At 35.9% G+C, this 13,056-nt stretch overlaps 1 protein-coding gene across 8 annotated transcripts in view; it reads right to left on the reverse strand.

The window, feature by feature from the left end:
• LOC127876023 (FERM and PDZ domain-containing protein 4-like) overlaps nucleotides 1–13,056 on the reverse strand; it is a 120,825-nt gene that overhangs the window by 12,108 nt on the left and 95,661 nt on the right. For 6 of the 8 annotated variants that reach the window (XM_052420849.1, XM_052420850.1, XM_052420851.1 and 3 more), the window contains 3 exons: nucleotides 11,248–11,776; nucleotides 10,166–10,965; nucleotides 8,800–8,832 (listed from right to left, as the gene is read on the reverse strand). In XM_052420849.1, the coding sequence (XP_052276809.1) occupies nucleotides 8,800–8,832; nucleotides 10,166–10,965; nucleotides 11,248–11,776 (1,362 nt within the window). The remainder of the gene's footprint in view (nucleotides 1–8,799; nucleotides 8,833–10,165; nucleotides 10,966–11,247; nucleotides 11,777–13,056) is intronic. The other 2 variants (XM_052420852.1, XM_052420854.1) reach the window with 1 other exon arrangement.

Genomic DNA, 13,056 nt, shown 5'->3' on the forward strand with positions numbered 1-13,056 from the left:
CTAGAGGGGTTACAATGATGTTGTGAGACTTGAACTTGTGACCCAGTTTTTCTATGCATGGGATCAAGATTCAAACTTGGCTAAATGTTGTCAAGCAAAACACTCTAAACAAAGGTCATTAAGGTTGAGTCATACATGAGTCCCCTAGATTGGCAACAAGGTGTTTTTTTTATTAAAAATTCCACCTAGTGCAAAGTTTTTGATCCCACATGAACAAGATTTGAACATGGCCAAGATCATTTAAATAATCTGACACGTTTTCATGAACATTAAAGGGACTGTCAACCACGACGACGAAGAAAAGAAAAGTTGTATAATACCGTATTTTTTTACAATTATTAGTTTATATTGTTAAATTATCACGACTGGTATATTACATTACTTGAAAAAGGTTGTTAAGTTTTTGTATTTTCAGTATATTCGGTAATAAATTCTACTGAGTATGTCTACCAGGTAACTAACAGTTAACTATAAATAACGCCCGTAGATTGATCATCATCGTCACGTGGTAAACCCAGGAATGCAAATTGTGCATGCATAGTGAATTGTATATATTATATATATAAAATGATAAATCTACTTGCGTTATTTATAGTGTTTATTATCGTTATGTCACCTATTTTCGCGATGTACTTTCGATTTCACATCGCGAAATTGTATTACTAAATGTACTGAAAATATGAACTTTTCTTCAAGTAATGAAATATACCAGTCGTGATATTTTAATCAATATAAACTAATTATTGTAAAAAAATATGGTATTTTACATCTTTTCTTTTCTTCATCGTTGTGGTTGACAGTCCCTTTAAATCATACATGTGCCTTCTAGAGTGGTAAAAAAGGTTTTGTATGATTTGGATGATTTGAACTGGTGACCTAGTTTTTGGACACATGTGACCAAAATGTGAACTCAGCCTAGATATTGTTAAGATAAACATTCTGACCAAGTTTCATTGAGAGCAATAGGTAATGCATCTTGACTGGTAACAAGAGGGCCTGAAAGACCCAAAGTCGCTCACCTGAGATAACAAGATATTATTGGGACAAATCTTATGACCAAGTTTCACGAAGATCGGAAAATAAATGTGGACTTTATAGTGTTAACAAGGTTTTACTATAGCCATATAAGGAAAAATGCCCCGCCCCCTGGCAGCCATGTTTTTCAACCAACCGGCATCATTTTTGAACTCATCCAAGATATTATCGGGATGAATCTTCTGACCAAGTTTTATGAAGATCAGACAGTAAATGTGGCCTCTAGAGTGTTAACAAGATTTTACTATAGCCATATAAGGAAAAATGCCCCACCCCGTGGAAGCCATTTTTTTCAAGCAAACATAATTATTTTCGAACTAATCCAAGATATCATTGAGACCATTGTGACCGCATTTCATGAAGATTGGAAATAAATGTGGCCTCTAGAGTGTTAACAAGGTTTTACTATAGCCTTATATAGCCATATAAGGAAAAATGCCCCGCCCCTGGTGGCCATGTTTTTAAAGCAACCAAAACCATTTTCGAACTCATCCAAGATATCATTTAGATAAATCTTCTGACCATATTTCATCAAGATTGGACAATAAATGTGGCCTCTAGAGTGTTAACAAGGTTTTACTATAGCCATATAAGGAAAAATGCCCCGCCCCCTGGCGGCCATGTTTTTCAACCACCGGCATCATTTTCGAACTCGTCGAAGATATTATTAGGATAAATCTTCTGACCAAGTTTCATGAAGATCAGAAATAAATGTGGCCTCTAGAGTGTTAACAAGATTTTACTATAGCCATATATTGCCATATAAAGAAAAATGCCCTGCCCCTTGGCAGCCATGTTTTTCAAGCAAACATAACCATTTTCGAACTCATCCAAGATATCATTAAAACCAATCTTCTGACCAAATTTCATGAAGATCTGGAAATAAATGTGGCCTCTAGAGTGTTAACAAGGTTTTACTATAGCCATATAAGGAAAAATGCCCCGCTCCCTGGCGACCATGTTTATTGGGATGAATCTTCTGACCAAGTTTCATGAAGATCAGACAATAAATGTGGCCTCTAGAGTGTTAACAAGATTTTAATATAGCCATATATAGCCATATAAGGAAAAATGCCCCTTCCCTTGGCAGCCATGTTTTTCAAGCAAACGTAACCATTTGGACTCATCCAAGATATCATTGAAACCAATCTTCTGGCCAAATTTCATGAAGATTGGACAATAAATGTGGCCTCTAGAGAGTGAACAAGGCAAATGTTGACGTCGCACAACGGACAACGCACGACGGACAAAAGGCGATCACAAAAGCACACCATGAGCACGTGGTGCTCAGGTGAGCTTACAAGGTGTTTTTTTTAAGATGTGACCTGGTGACCTAAATTTTGGATGCACATGAACCAGATTTGAACCCAGCATAGATATTTTAAAGATAACCCGATGTTTCATCAAGATTGAGTCATAAATGTGGCCCTAAAGTTGTAAAAAAATTTTTCTAAGATTTGAACTGGTGACCTTAATTTTGGGTGCATGTGATTCAGATTTGTACTCAGTTTAGATATTGTAAAAAAACACACATTTTAAGCCAGTTTAGTAAAGATTTGATGAAAAATGAGGCTTTTAGAGAGGAAACTAGTTAAAGGGTGACAACTTTTGCCAGAAAAATTACAACAATGGACATAGAGTGGCCACAATTTCTGCTCAGGTGAGCTCAAAATTTAAGTTAGAGGTTAATATCACATCACACATTTAACATAACAATTATTATTGATTGTATTATTTCCAGCTTTCCTATTTCTCTGACACAAAACTGGGATTAGTAAGACACACGCACTGACCTTCAACTTAAGGGGAAATGTATAACGCTGAAAATATTGAAATAATAATTGAGAATCAGTGTACCTTTTTGTGACGATCAAAAAAGAAAAAGATAATAAATGTACCCCAGGGCTATAAGAACACAGGGCATAAAGCATGTGCTTTAAGTGTCGTCCAAGATAGCCTGTGAATTCTGCACAGGCTAATCTGGGATGACACTCTCCCCCTTTACTGGATTTTTCTAAGGAAAGACTTTCCTTAAACAAACAAGAGATGTGTTTGTCAGAAACACAATGCCCCCTAATGCGCCGCTTTTTTGTTGTTGACCTTTGACCTTGAAGGATGACCTTGACCTTTCACCACTCAAAATGTGCAGCTCCATGCGATACACACGCATGCCAAATATCAAGTTGCTATCTTCAATAATGCAAAAGTTATTAAATATTGCAAAACTTTAACCAAGGTTGAAGTTTTAGGTTAAAGTTTTGGGACAGAATGACAGACACTTCACACACATTGATTAAGTCCTGTGTTCCTATACCCTGACTCAAATCATTTTGATCAATAACCTGCAACTTTTTAAGGTTCGAAGGTCAAACCTGTTATGATGCTTATTTTATGGTTTCTCAGAGCGTTTCATTTTTTTAAATCAAACTCGAATATTCACTCATCCTTTAGATAAGAATTTTCCTGATTTTCAAGTTTACTTTAGACCCACACTTGTAAAAAAATTATGTCAGAGACATAAACGCCACATGCTTTATTCTTATTTCTTGTTGTTTTTTTCAGTACACATGCATCGCCCTCGCAGTCCCTTAACCCACTCAGAGACACACTTTGACGTGTTTGTAGTCCTTTAGCGAAATATATATAAATGAAGACCTGTCTTACTAGATTTAAGTTTTAAATGCTTCATGTCCAACTCTTTGATACTGATGAGCAGCAAACGGCATAAAACCTGAACATACTCGCAGGCTGTTCTGTTTTTATGCTGTTTGCATACAGCAATTTTCACTTTGATTCTGAGCAGGAAAGGGTTTAACCCTTTGCATGCTGGGAAATTTGTCGTCTGCAAAAATGTCATCTGCTGAATTTCTAAAATTAGCATTTTCTTCGATTTTTTTCAAAGAATACTATCAGAATAGCAAACAGTTTGGATTCTGATGAGACAAACATGGCGTCTCATCTGGATCCAAACTGTTTGCAAAGGCCTTCAAAATTCGGTTCCAGCACTGAAAGGGTTTAACAAGATGTAGAGACTTTCAAGACCAAACATACAATGTCACACTGTGCATATCTGAAAGAAATGGTGCAAACATGGAAGATTCTGAGTAGTAAAGCAACACTTTTGTATCAAAAAAAGTGTTTCGTTCTTTTGAATTTTACAAAAACCATTTGCATAATCAAATGTAGTAACTTTTGTTATTTCCAATAATGTTTTACAGTGGCTGCAGATAATGTCATGTCCTAAAATATGTATATTAACAAAACAACCATAACACATACAACACACCACTGATGGGACTACTCTTGTATGTCTACATGTATGGCGAGGAATGTAATTATACATTAAGTGATTGAAAGTTAAAAAGTGACTAAAATAACTAAACTTTTAAAATGCATAACATAAATATAAAATAAAAAGTCACAACCAAAAGATAAATACGTTTTTAAAAAGTTAGCTGTATAACAGCTTCAATTAAATAATATGTTAAGCTTTATAACATTATGCAGGCAGAAAAAGACATAAATTTCTTTTGCAATGTTAAAAACTGCTTAATCTAAAAGATATGAAAACATGATTTTTAGAATGTTAATATATGAATTCAGGGCCCTCAATCTATCAAATCTGCCGCCGAATTTCGGCGGCAGTCCCCCACCTGAAAAGTATACTTTTTTCCCCTTTTGGGGGGAAAAATTCCCCCTAAAAAAAAAAAAAAAAAAAAAATTTTTTTTTTTTTTTTTTGATAGAAAGATGTGTCTCATGATTATTATATCTCAATTCTATTTCAATTTAATCTTTTCAAACATACTTAATTATGAAAAATGCAATGAATATAGTGCAAACATGTACAAATGAAATAATGAGAGAGTTAGTAAAAAATTCCCCAAAAAAGGGAAACGCCGCGAAAATTCCCCCTCCTAAGGGCTGCGGACCCCTTCCCCCAAAGTAGTGTGAGGGCCCTGGAATTATAATGTAAAAAATAAAACACTTGAGAAATGAATGACTTTATATCAAATCTAAACTACGTTTTATAACTATAATAAACAACATCTATTCTAAACAACAAAAACATTGATTAATTCATTAAAACATTTTATGTGTTTGGCTGGAATAAAACATCTACATTTAATGCACATAATGAACGTCTATATAAAAGAGCTGACATAAGAAATAAACATAATTTTACAAAGACACAGAATTAAAAATATATTTGCGCAAATGAAGCCAAGAAAGTCACATTATGAGGTAACATAGGTGGAGCGTATATTTTCCCACCAAATGATATTGACCTTAGTACACAGTATAGTACAGTGGAAACCCTCTAAACCGGATCCTCTATATACCGGAATCCTCTCTAAACAAAAACAAATTGTCCGGTCCCATTTTTTCGCCTATAATACCATGCGTAAAATATCTCCTAAAGACCGGAAATCCCTTCAATTCCGAATACCGGTCATTCTTTGGATCAAATTGGGTCATTCCATATGTAATTGTACCTCTCTAAACCGGTTAGGACCTAGACCTAGAGACAAAAACTTGTGAATATCGGATTAAAGACGCATGAAATTAAGTGGTCGAAAATTTTGCAAACTGTAAAAATCGCAAAATAATTTAAAAAGACTTAGCCTATGATGTATATATTGATCAATAAAAGTGATAATACTGATCATAATTACTTACAACATACATAGGGTTCATTTTAGTGTGTTTTTGAAGTAGGAAGTCGTGCTAATTTTTTAATAAGCTTAATGCTATTTAATTTTGAATTGTTTATTACAATTTCTAATTTAGTGTCATATAAAATGCTGAATTGCAGAGTTCTTGAAGCAGTTGCATTTAGATTTTCATTTAGATTTTCAAATTGGCAATTAAGATAACTAATATTGAAAATTACTGAACCTCCTTCAAAGCGAACACGTGGAATTGTCTCTAGAAGACAAAATCAAACTGATCAAAGAGTCCGAGATGTTGCATAAACCTACACTCAAGATGCTGTCAGAGAAAGAAGGGGAGGAAAGTCGAATATCTGATACATCGTGCGAAAAAAGTCTGTGTACATGTCTTATTGGAGAAACAACGTTTCACCGAACAACATTCGGTAACAATCAGATAACATTTGAAAAGATCAACAAACTATGGGACTGGTTCTGTATTGGAAGGGCTTAGTCATTGCCGATATCTGGTCTGATCAAACAGGAAAAGGCACTGAGCTTTGCTTAGTGTGTGTTTTTCCACATTAAGCTATGTTTTTGACCTTCTGAAAGTAAAATAGACAATTTCCCCCTCTCTAAATCTAAATTTCCTCTCGGTCCCGGGGTCGTCCGGTTTAGAGGGGTTCCACTGTATATCCCTTTCCCAAGACACTTTAAAGGCCTTTTATGGAAAACCCATCAATTCTGTGCAAGATTGTTGAATCTATCAAAATCTCCACGTCCTTTAATCAAATACACATAGGCCGTGCTCTGTGAAAAAGGGGTTTAATGCATGAGTGTAAAGTGTTGTCACAGATAAGTCTGTGCAGTCCACACAGGCTAATCAAGGACGACACTTTCCCCTTTTATGATATCTTTCTTTTAACATACATGCCATAATTTTTCAGACCAATTCCGGGACATTGAGTTCAATTGTCCGGGACTTTTGCTGATTTTCCGGGACATGTATAAAATGTAGCGATATTTATAGACATATGCATTTTTGGTACCTTTTTTTTTTTGTTTCGCATCGTTAATTGCAAAAGTTCGAAAGCCTATCCGAAATACACTTGATCTATTAACGTCAAATTAAACATTACTACTTCCGTTACTAGATACAAGCCACGTGTTTTCAGTGTAAGCGTTCTAAACATAGATGGTGACGTCACTGCGTAATTGTTATTAAGACCGGTGTGTAACGCGTAGTTGTTGATACGCCTTCAAATTCACTTATTATTTTTAACATTATGTTTACTGGGGGTTTAGAACAAGACAATAATAAACCTAGTGAGGATGACGTTTTTATATGCTTAATTTTTTACTCAACTTCTTTGTCGGTTAAACGTGCGAACATAAACTGCTTTTAATTTTTTACTCAGCGATGTTGGACTTCAGATGTGTGAACAACTATCCTTTGCCCTTACGCAGCGGGAAATAATGACGTAATAGATTAAAGTCAATTAACAACCACATTAAACAATGCCGCCTTTGCGGTTTGACCGCGAACGTGAGACAATCGATATGATAACAGGACCCCTGTTAATTGATCGATTTTGACACATAGCGTAGTTTGCCTATTCGGGTAGGCATTGTCATGTGGACGCTGCAGATATACACAGATTCGAGGTGCAGTTAAAATTAAAATAAGGTACATGTATATATGGATTTTGTAAATTCCGGGACATTTGACAGATTTCCGGGACAGCGGGACAAGTTCTTCATTTCCCGGACTGTCCTGGACAATCCGGGATGTATGGCATGTGTGCTTTTAAAGAAAGTCTCTTCTTGGCAAAAATCCAGTTAAAGCGAAAATTTTCGTGCCTGGTTAATCTGGGATGACACTTAACGCACATGCATTAAACCCCCTTTTCTTAGAGCGCAGATCACATGTAGGTATACTTTCCATGTCAGGGTTCTGTGCCTTTTTCAAAATATACACCTTAGTTCTTCATGGGCAAGATTTATGTCCCTTTATGAAATACAGGTTTACTAGATTTATACACAAGTATTTTAAACTAGAGCTTTGTCACAGACGTGACGAAAAAACCCACATGCGGCATTGACACAGAATATTTTTCATGTTGTCTTCACCAAAAACAGCGGACACCATGCTCAATGTTTAAAACAAACTTAGTGATCCCATGACCTAGTTTTTGACCGGGCATGGCCCATGTTTGAACTTGACCTACACATCATCTGGATACAACTTCTGACCAAGTGTGGTGAAGATCGGATGAAAACTACTTGAATTAGAGAGCGGACACCATGCTGAATGTGTAAAACGTACTAAGTGACCCCGTGACCTAGTTTTTGATCTGGCATGGCCCATGTTCTTACTTGGCCTTAAGATTATCTAGATAAAACTTCTAACCAAGTTTGGTGAAAATGGGATGAAAACTACTCGAATTAGAGAGTGGACTCCATACTCAATGTTTAAAACGCACTAAGTGACCCTGTGACCTAGTTTTTTATCCGGCATGACCCATATTCGAACTTGACCTAGACATCATCTAGTTACAACATCTGACAAAGTTTGGTGAAGATCAGATGAAAACAACTTGAATTAGAGAGCAGACACTTAATACGGACCGACAGACAGACAGACCGACAAGCTCAATCCTATATTCCCCCCTAAACTTCGTTTGTGGGGGTATAATTATAATGTTAAATCCCTTTATCAAACCATACATATACTTTTGCTGCATGCTGTAAGTAAAAAAAAAGATATAAAAGCGTGTGCTAAACCCTGCCAAACCACAACCAGTGTGTGAAATATACCACACATGAGCGCAGCTCTGCGAAAATGGGGCTTAATGCATGTGTAAAGTGTTGTCCATGATTAGCCTGTCCAGTCGGAACAGCTTAATAAGGGATGACACTTTCCTCTTATACTGGATTTTCATTTAGACGAGACTACCTTTTAATGAAAAAATTCCATTAACACAGAAAATGTCGTCCCTTATTAGCTTGTGCGGTCTGACCAGGCTAACATGGGATGACACTTACAGCACATGCATTAAGCCCCATTTTCTCAGAGTGTGCCTCAAATGTATGAGATCAACTCTGGTAACATACCGTATCCTCCATAATGTCAATATAGAAATCATCCTGCAGTGATATGAAATGCAATGAAATGAGGTGTGCAATAATGTCTCGTTCAAAACTCCTCAACTGCCACATTCTTTGCCATTTATTACTTTAACATGCCACTTTGATTAATATGTGATGATCTCATCAATCTCATTTTATTCCTATTAACCCTTCCCCACTTAGATACCGTTTTCACTTTGCCTCTGAGTGGGACAGGGTTAAAACAAGCCTGATTGTTGACTTCATTGTTTGACTCACAAAAGTGGCCATTCAATTTTCGATTGCTTACAAAGTTATCTAATTATTACGTAATTATTTATTCTTAGTCAAAGCAAGGGTAAATGTTAACCTAAATGTATGAAGAACAATTTTTGTAAGTTATATAGTTAATCTCATTTAGAATGGCATCCAGTCTTTTTTAAACAATGTAGAACAAGTATTGCAATGCCAATTTGTTAAATGCTTTTCAAAGTCAAGTTAATGCCTGGTAAAAAATAAAATCATCAACTGGCAGAGAAAATGAATTTGTGGTATTGAAATAGGTGAAATTACAATTTTTAATGTTAATGAGAAAAATTGACTAAAATTACATTTGGTGAACAAATTACATTTAAACAAATGTTAAATTACTTACATTAAATTACAGGACTAACACAGATTAAATACTCATTAAATAAGATTTCACACAATTTCAATAAAGCAACTACATTGTATTAAAAAATAAAGCTTGGTTGATGGAGACCACAGTGATTGCAATGAATAAACAACATAGGAGTTTGGGAAATGATGTGAACTGTACTAACAGAGTGCAATATTGAATGAGCTTGATACAATACTACATTACAAGCAAGTTTAATATCTTCAGCAATATTGGATATTGATTTTAGACTCTAACTATTCCTTAACCCTTTCAGTGCGGGAACCGAATTTTAAAGGCCTTTGCAAACAGTTTGGATCCAGATGAGACGCCACAGAACGTGGCGTCTCATCCGGATCCAAACTGTTTGCTATTCTGATAGTATTCTTTGAAAAAAATCGAAGAAAATGCTAATTTTAGAAATTCAGCAGACGACATTTTTGCAGACGACAAATTTCCCAGCATGCAAAGGGTTTAGAGTGTACAATAAAAACAATGATAATGACTGCACTTACCGCTCATACAATTATTAATAACACAAGGAACACAGTGAAAGTTTTCAAAAGGTGTTAAAATCTTGTGTAAGCGTCTTTAAATATTATATATACAAGGAACAAATATGTAGAGTGCCAAAAATAAATTCTGGGTAAGATATAATTTACTTTATGCTAAGTGAGAAGGTAAAGTGAAGCTAAAATAGTGAACTATATTCACCTGTGCCTGCGATGACCCTGTATTGGGTCGGAAATTGGTTCTTGGTGTTGTCAGTGTGTTGAAGTATTTCTTGTCCTTTCCCGCTGATTTCCCATCATCCTTGTCTTCCTCAGCCTTCATCTCACTTTGAACCTCTTTTCCTGAAGATTTCCCTAACGACCGCCTTAGCAACGAAGTAAATGAATTGGATCTTGTCAAAGAATTTTTTCTCTGCACTTTTTCTCCTTCCCCTGAGATCTGATCTGACTCACTTTCACTCTTCTGATTCTGGTCTTGAAGTTTTTTCTTCCTTCTGAGACTTCTGTTTAAGAGACTGTCTCTATAGGATTGTAACTTCGCTTTAAGCGACGCAAAGCTTTCACTCACTGAAGCTTCTGCATCAGCCTTTTCCGACATAGTTGGCAATACATCAACTGAACGCGTTCTTGTAAAATTGGAGGAGGTTTTTATGTGACTAATACTCTTTTCCACCTGATCATTGTTCATTTGTTCTACGGGCCCAGTCTTCAAGGGCACTGGGACATGTCCACTCCCAGACAGGTAGGGGCGTTCGATACTCAACTTTGGTCGCACTTTAGGCTTGACTCTCACCGAACCTGTCACTAGATCGCTAGTTTTATCACAACTCTCGACCTTCTTAGGCTCATTGAGAAAGTCAAGCGACGCACACCGGCCGAGTCGGAGAGAGGACGTGCGCCGGAAGACTCCCACAGCCTCCTCTTCCTGTTGGCTATACGAGGACAGAGACGCCAGAAGGGCGTTGAGCTTCTCTGACACAGACGCTGGCGACGTGTCATTAGCTGAATAACATTGTGAAAGAAAACATTTTAGAAATGATGTAAGTTAATGTCAAAGCTCAACTACATTAATTTTTAATAACTATATTAAACAACATCTGTTCTAAACAACAAATAATTTACAATGCAAACATTTATAAATCAATTAAAACATTCTATGTGTTACTTTGGAGTAAAATATTTATTTTTAAGTTAAACATTAATAATGAATATCTATATAAATATTTAATAAAATAAAAACATGTTTTTTGACAAAAAGACCCTGATTTTAAAATGAATTATTACCATTCTCGCCATTCACCACCCCATTGCCACTGTCATCGGTACTGTTCACCTTTGGTTCAGGCTTTTGGCTAAAATCATTATCATTTACAGCATCCTTCTTTGGATGTAAGCGTAAAACACTGGATTTCTTTCCAAAGCTCTTTAAGTATCCATCAGAATCAGAATTTTCAAATTTCTTTTTCTTTTCCTTGACTGATTCCACGGGTGGTACTATCACTATATTGTCTAGGGTACTTGATGTGTCGGGTGGGGGAGGTATAACTAACGAGCTGTACTGGTCGTCCAGTCCCAGTTCGCCCAAATCTATAGTCCTGCTCAAATGCTGGTTGTCATAGCCATTCTCATATGAGCTGGGTACCGGACCATTCCAGCTGGTACCAAGTTGGTCAATGTTTACTTGTTCTAGGCTTGAATCAGTGGGTGGGGGTTGGACAATTAATTGTTCAATAATAGCATCAATATCATTATCCAAGAAGTCTGGTGTGTAACCCACACTGTGAGATTTCATTAAATGAGGCTTCAAATAGTCCTGAAATAAAACAATTAAAATACTAAATATTCAATTTTTAAATAAAATCAATGATCTAAAAAAATATGTGTTATAATTGATTTATTATAAACAAGTGATGTGTTTGTCAGAAACACAATGCCCCCTACTGCGCCGCATTGAAATAAAATTTCTATTAATCATTTGGCAGGTATAGAAATCATCTCCCTTTAAAGGTTATTACTTCCCTTGAATTTTGTCCAATCCAACTGGGGGGGGGGGGGGAGGGGGGTCTCACAGTCAATTATGACCATGTCAGACATCACTGACAACCAAGGCCTGTGGTTTAAAAGAGATCATGGCCAGAGTTGATCATGTATCTATGGACATCTAAGTCCACAGGTATGTAATGAACAACAAAGAAATGAAGAAAAGAAAACTTTGTAAAAACAATCATTTGAGTTATAAATAATCAAAGTAATAAATCTGTACAGTAACTGTGAAAAGAACTTCAATTCTTGGAAAGGATATATATATGAGATTTATAATTATATAAATTACTTCCCTTGAAAATAATTGTCTGTAACAAATCTCTATTTTTAGTAGCAATAATTAAAAGCCACTACCGTGACTGTAGATTCACCACTCAAAATGTGCAGCTCCATGAGATACACATGCATGCCAAATATATAAAGTGGCTATGTTCAATATTGAATAATTTTCTCTCTTTTTAAAGCTTATTACTTCCCTTATATCTGTATTTTTTACCGTAGACCGTAAAGGATGACCTTGACCTTTTACCACAATGTTTTTGTCAGAAACACAATTCCGCCTACTGCGCCGCTTTGATTTATTTAACAAAAATATATACGTGGGCAGGTCAGATAACTATGTCCATTTAAAGCTTATTACTTCCCTTGACTTTGTTTTTTCGACCCTAGACCTTGAAGGACGATGTAAACCTTGAAATTTTACCACTCAAAATGTGCAGCTCCATGAGATACACATGCATGCCAAATATCAAGGTGCTATCTTCAATATTTAAACAGTTATGGCCGATGTTAAAGTTTTTTCGGACGGACGGACATACTGACATACTGACTGACGGACAGTTCAACTGCTATATGCCACCCTACCAGGGGCATAAAAACTCTACACCGACAACTTGGTTCATAAATATTTGTGTATGCATGAAGAAAACTCTTTCCATATAATAAAATAATTATGTTGCTTCAGATCCATCTAGCAAATGAAGAATTGGTACAGACTCAACAAAGATTAATATGTTAACACTGACATAGAAACTATCTCAAGTGGAACTG

This window comes from Dreissena polymorpha, chromosome 4, assembly GCF_020536995.1.
Source record: "Dreissena polymorpha isolate Duluth1 chromosome 4, UMN_Dpol_1.0, whole genome shotgun sequence".
Classification (NCBI taxonomy): Eukaryota; Metazoa; Mollusca; class Bivalvia; order Myida; family Dreissenidae; genus Dreissena; species Dreissena polymorpha.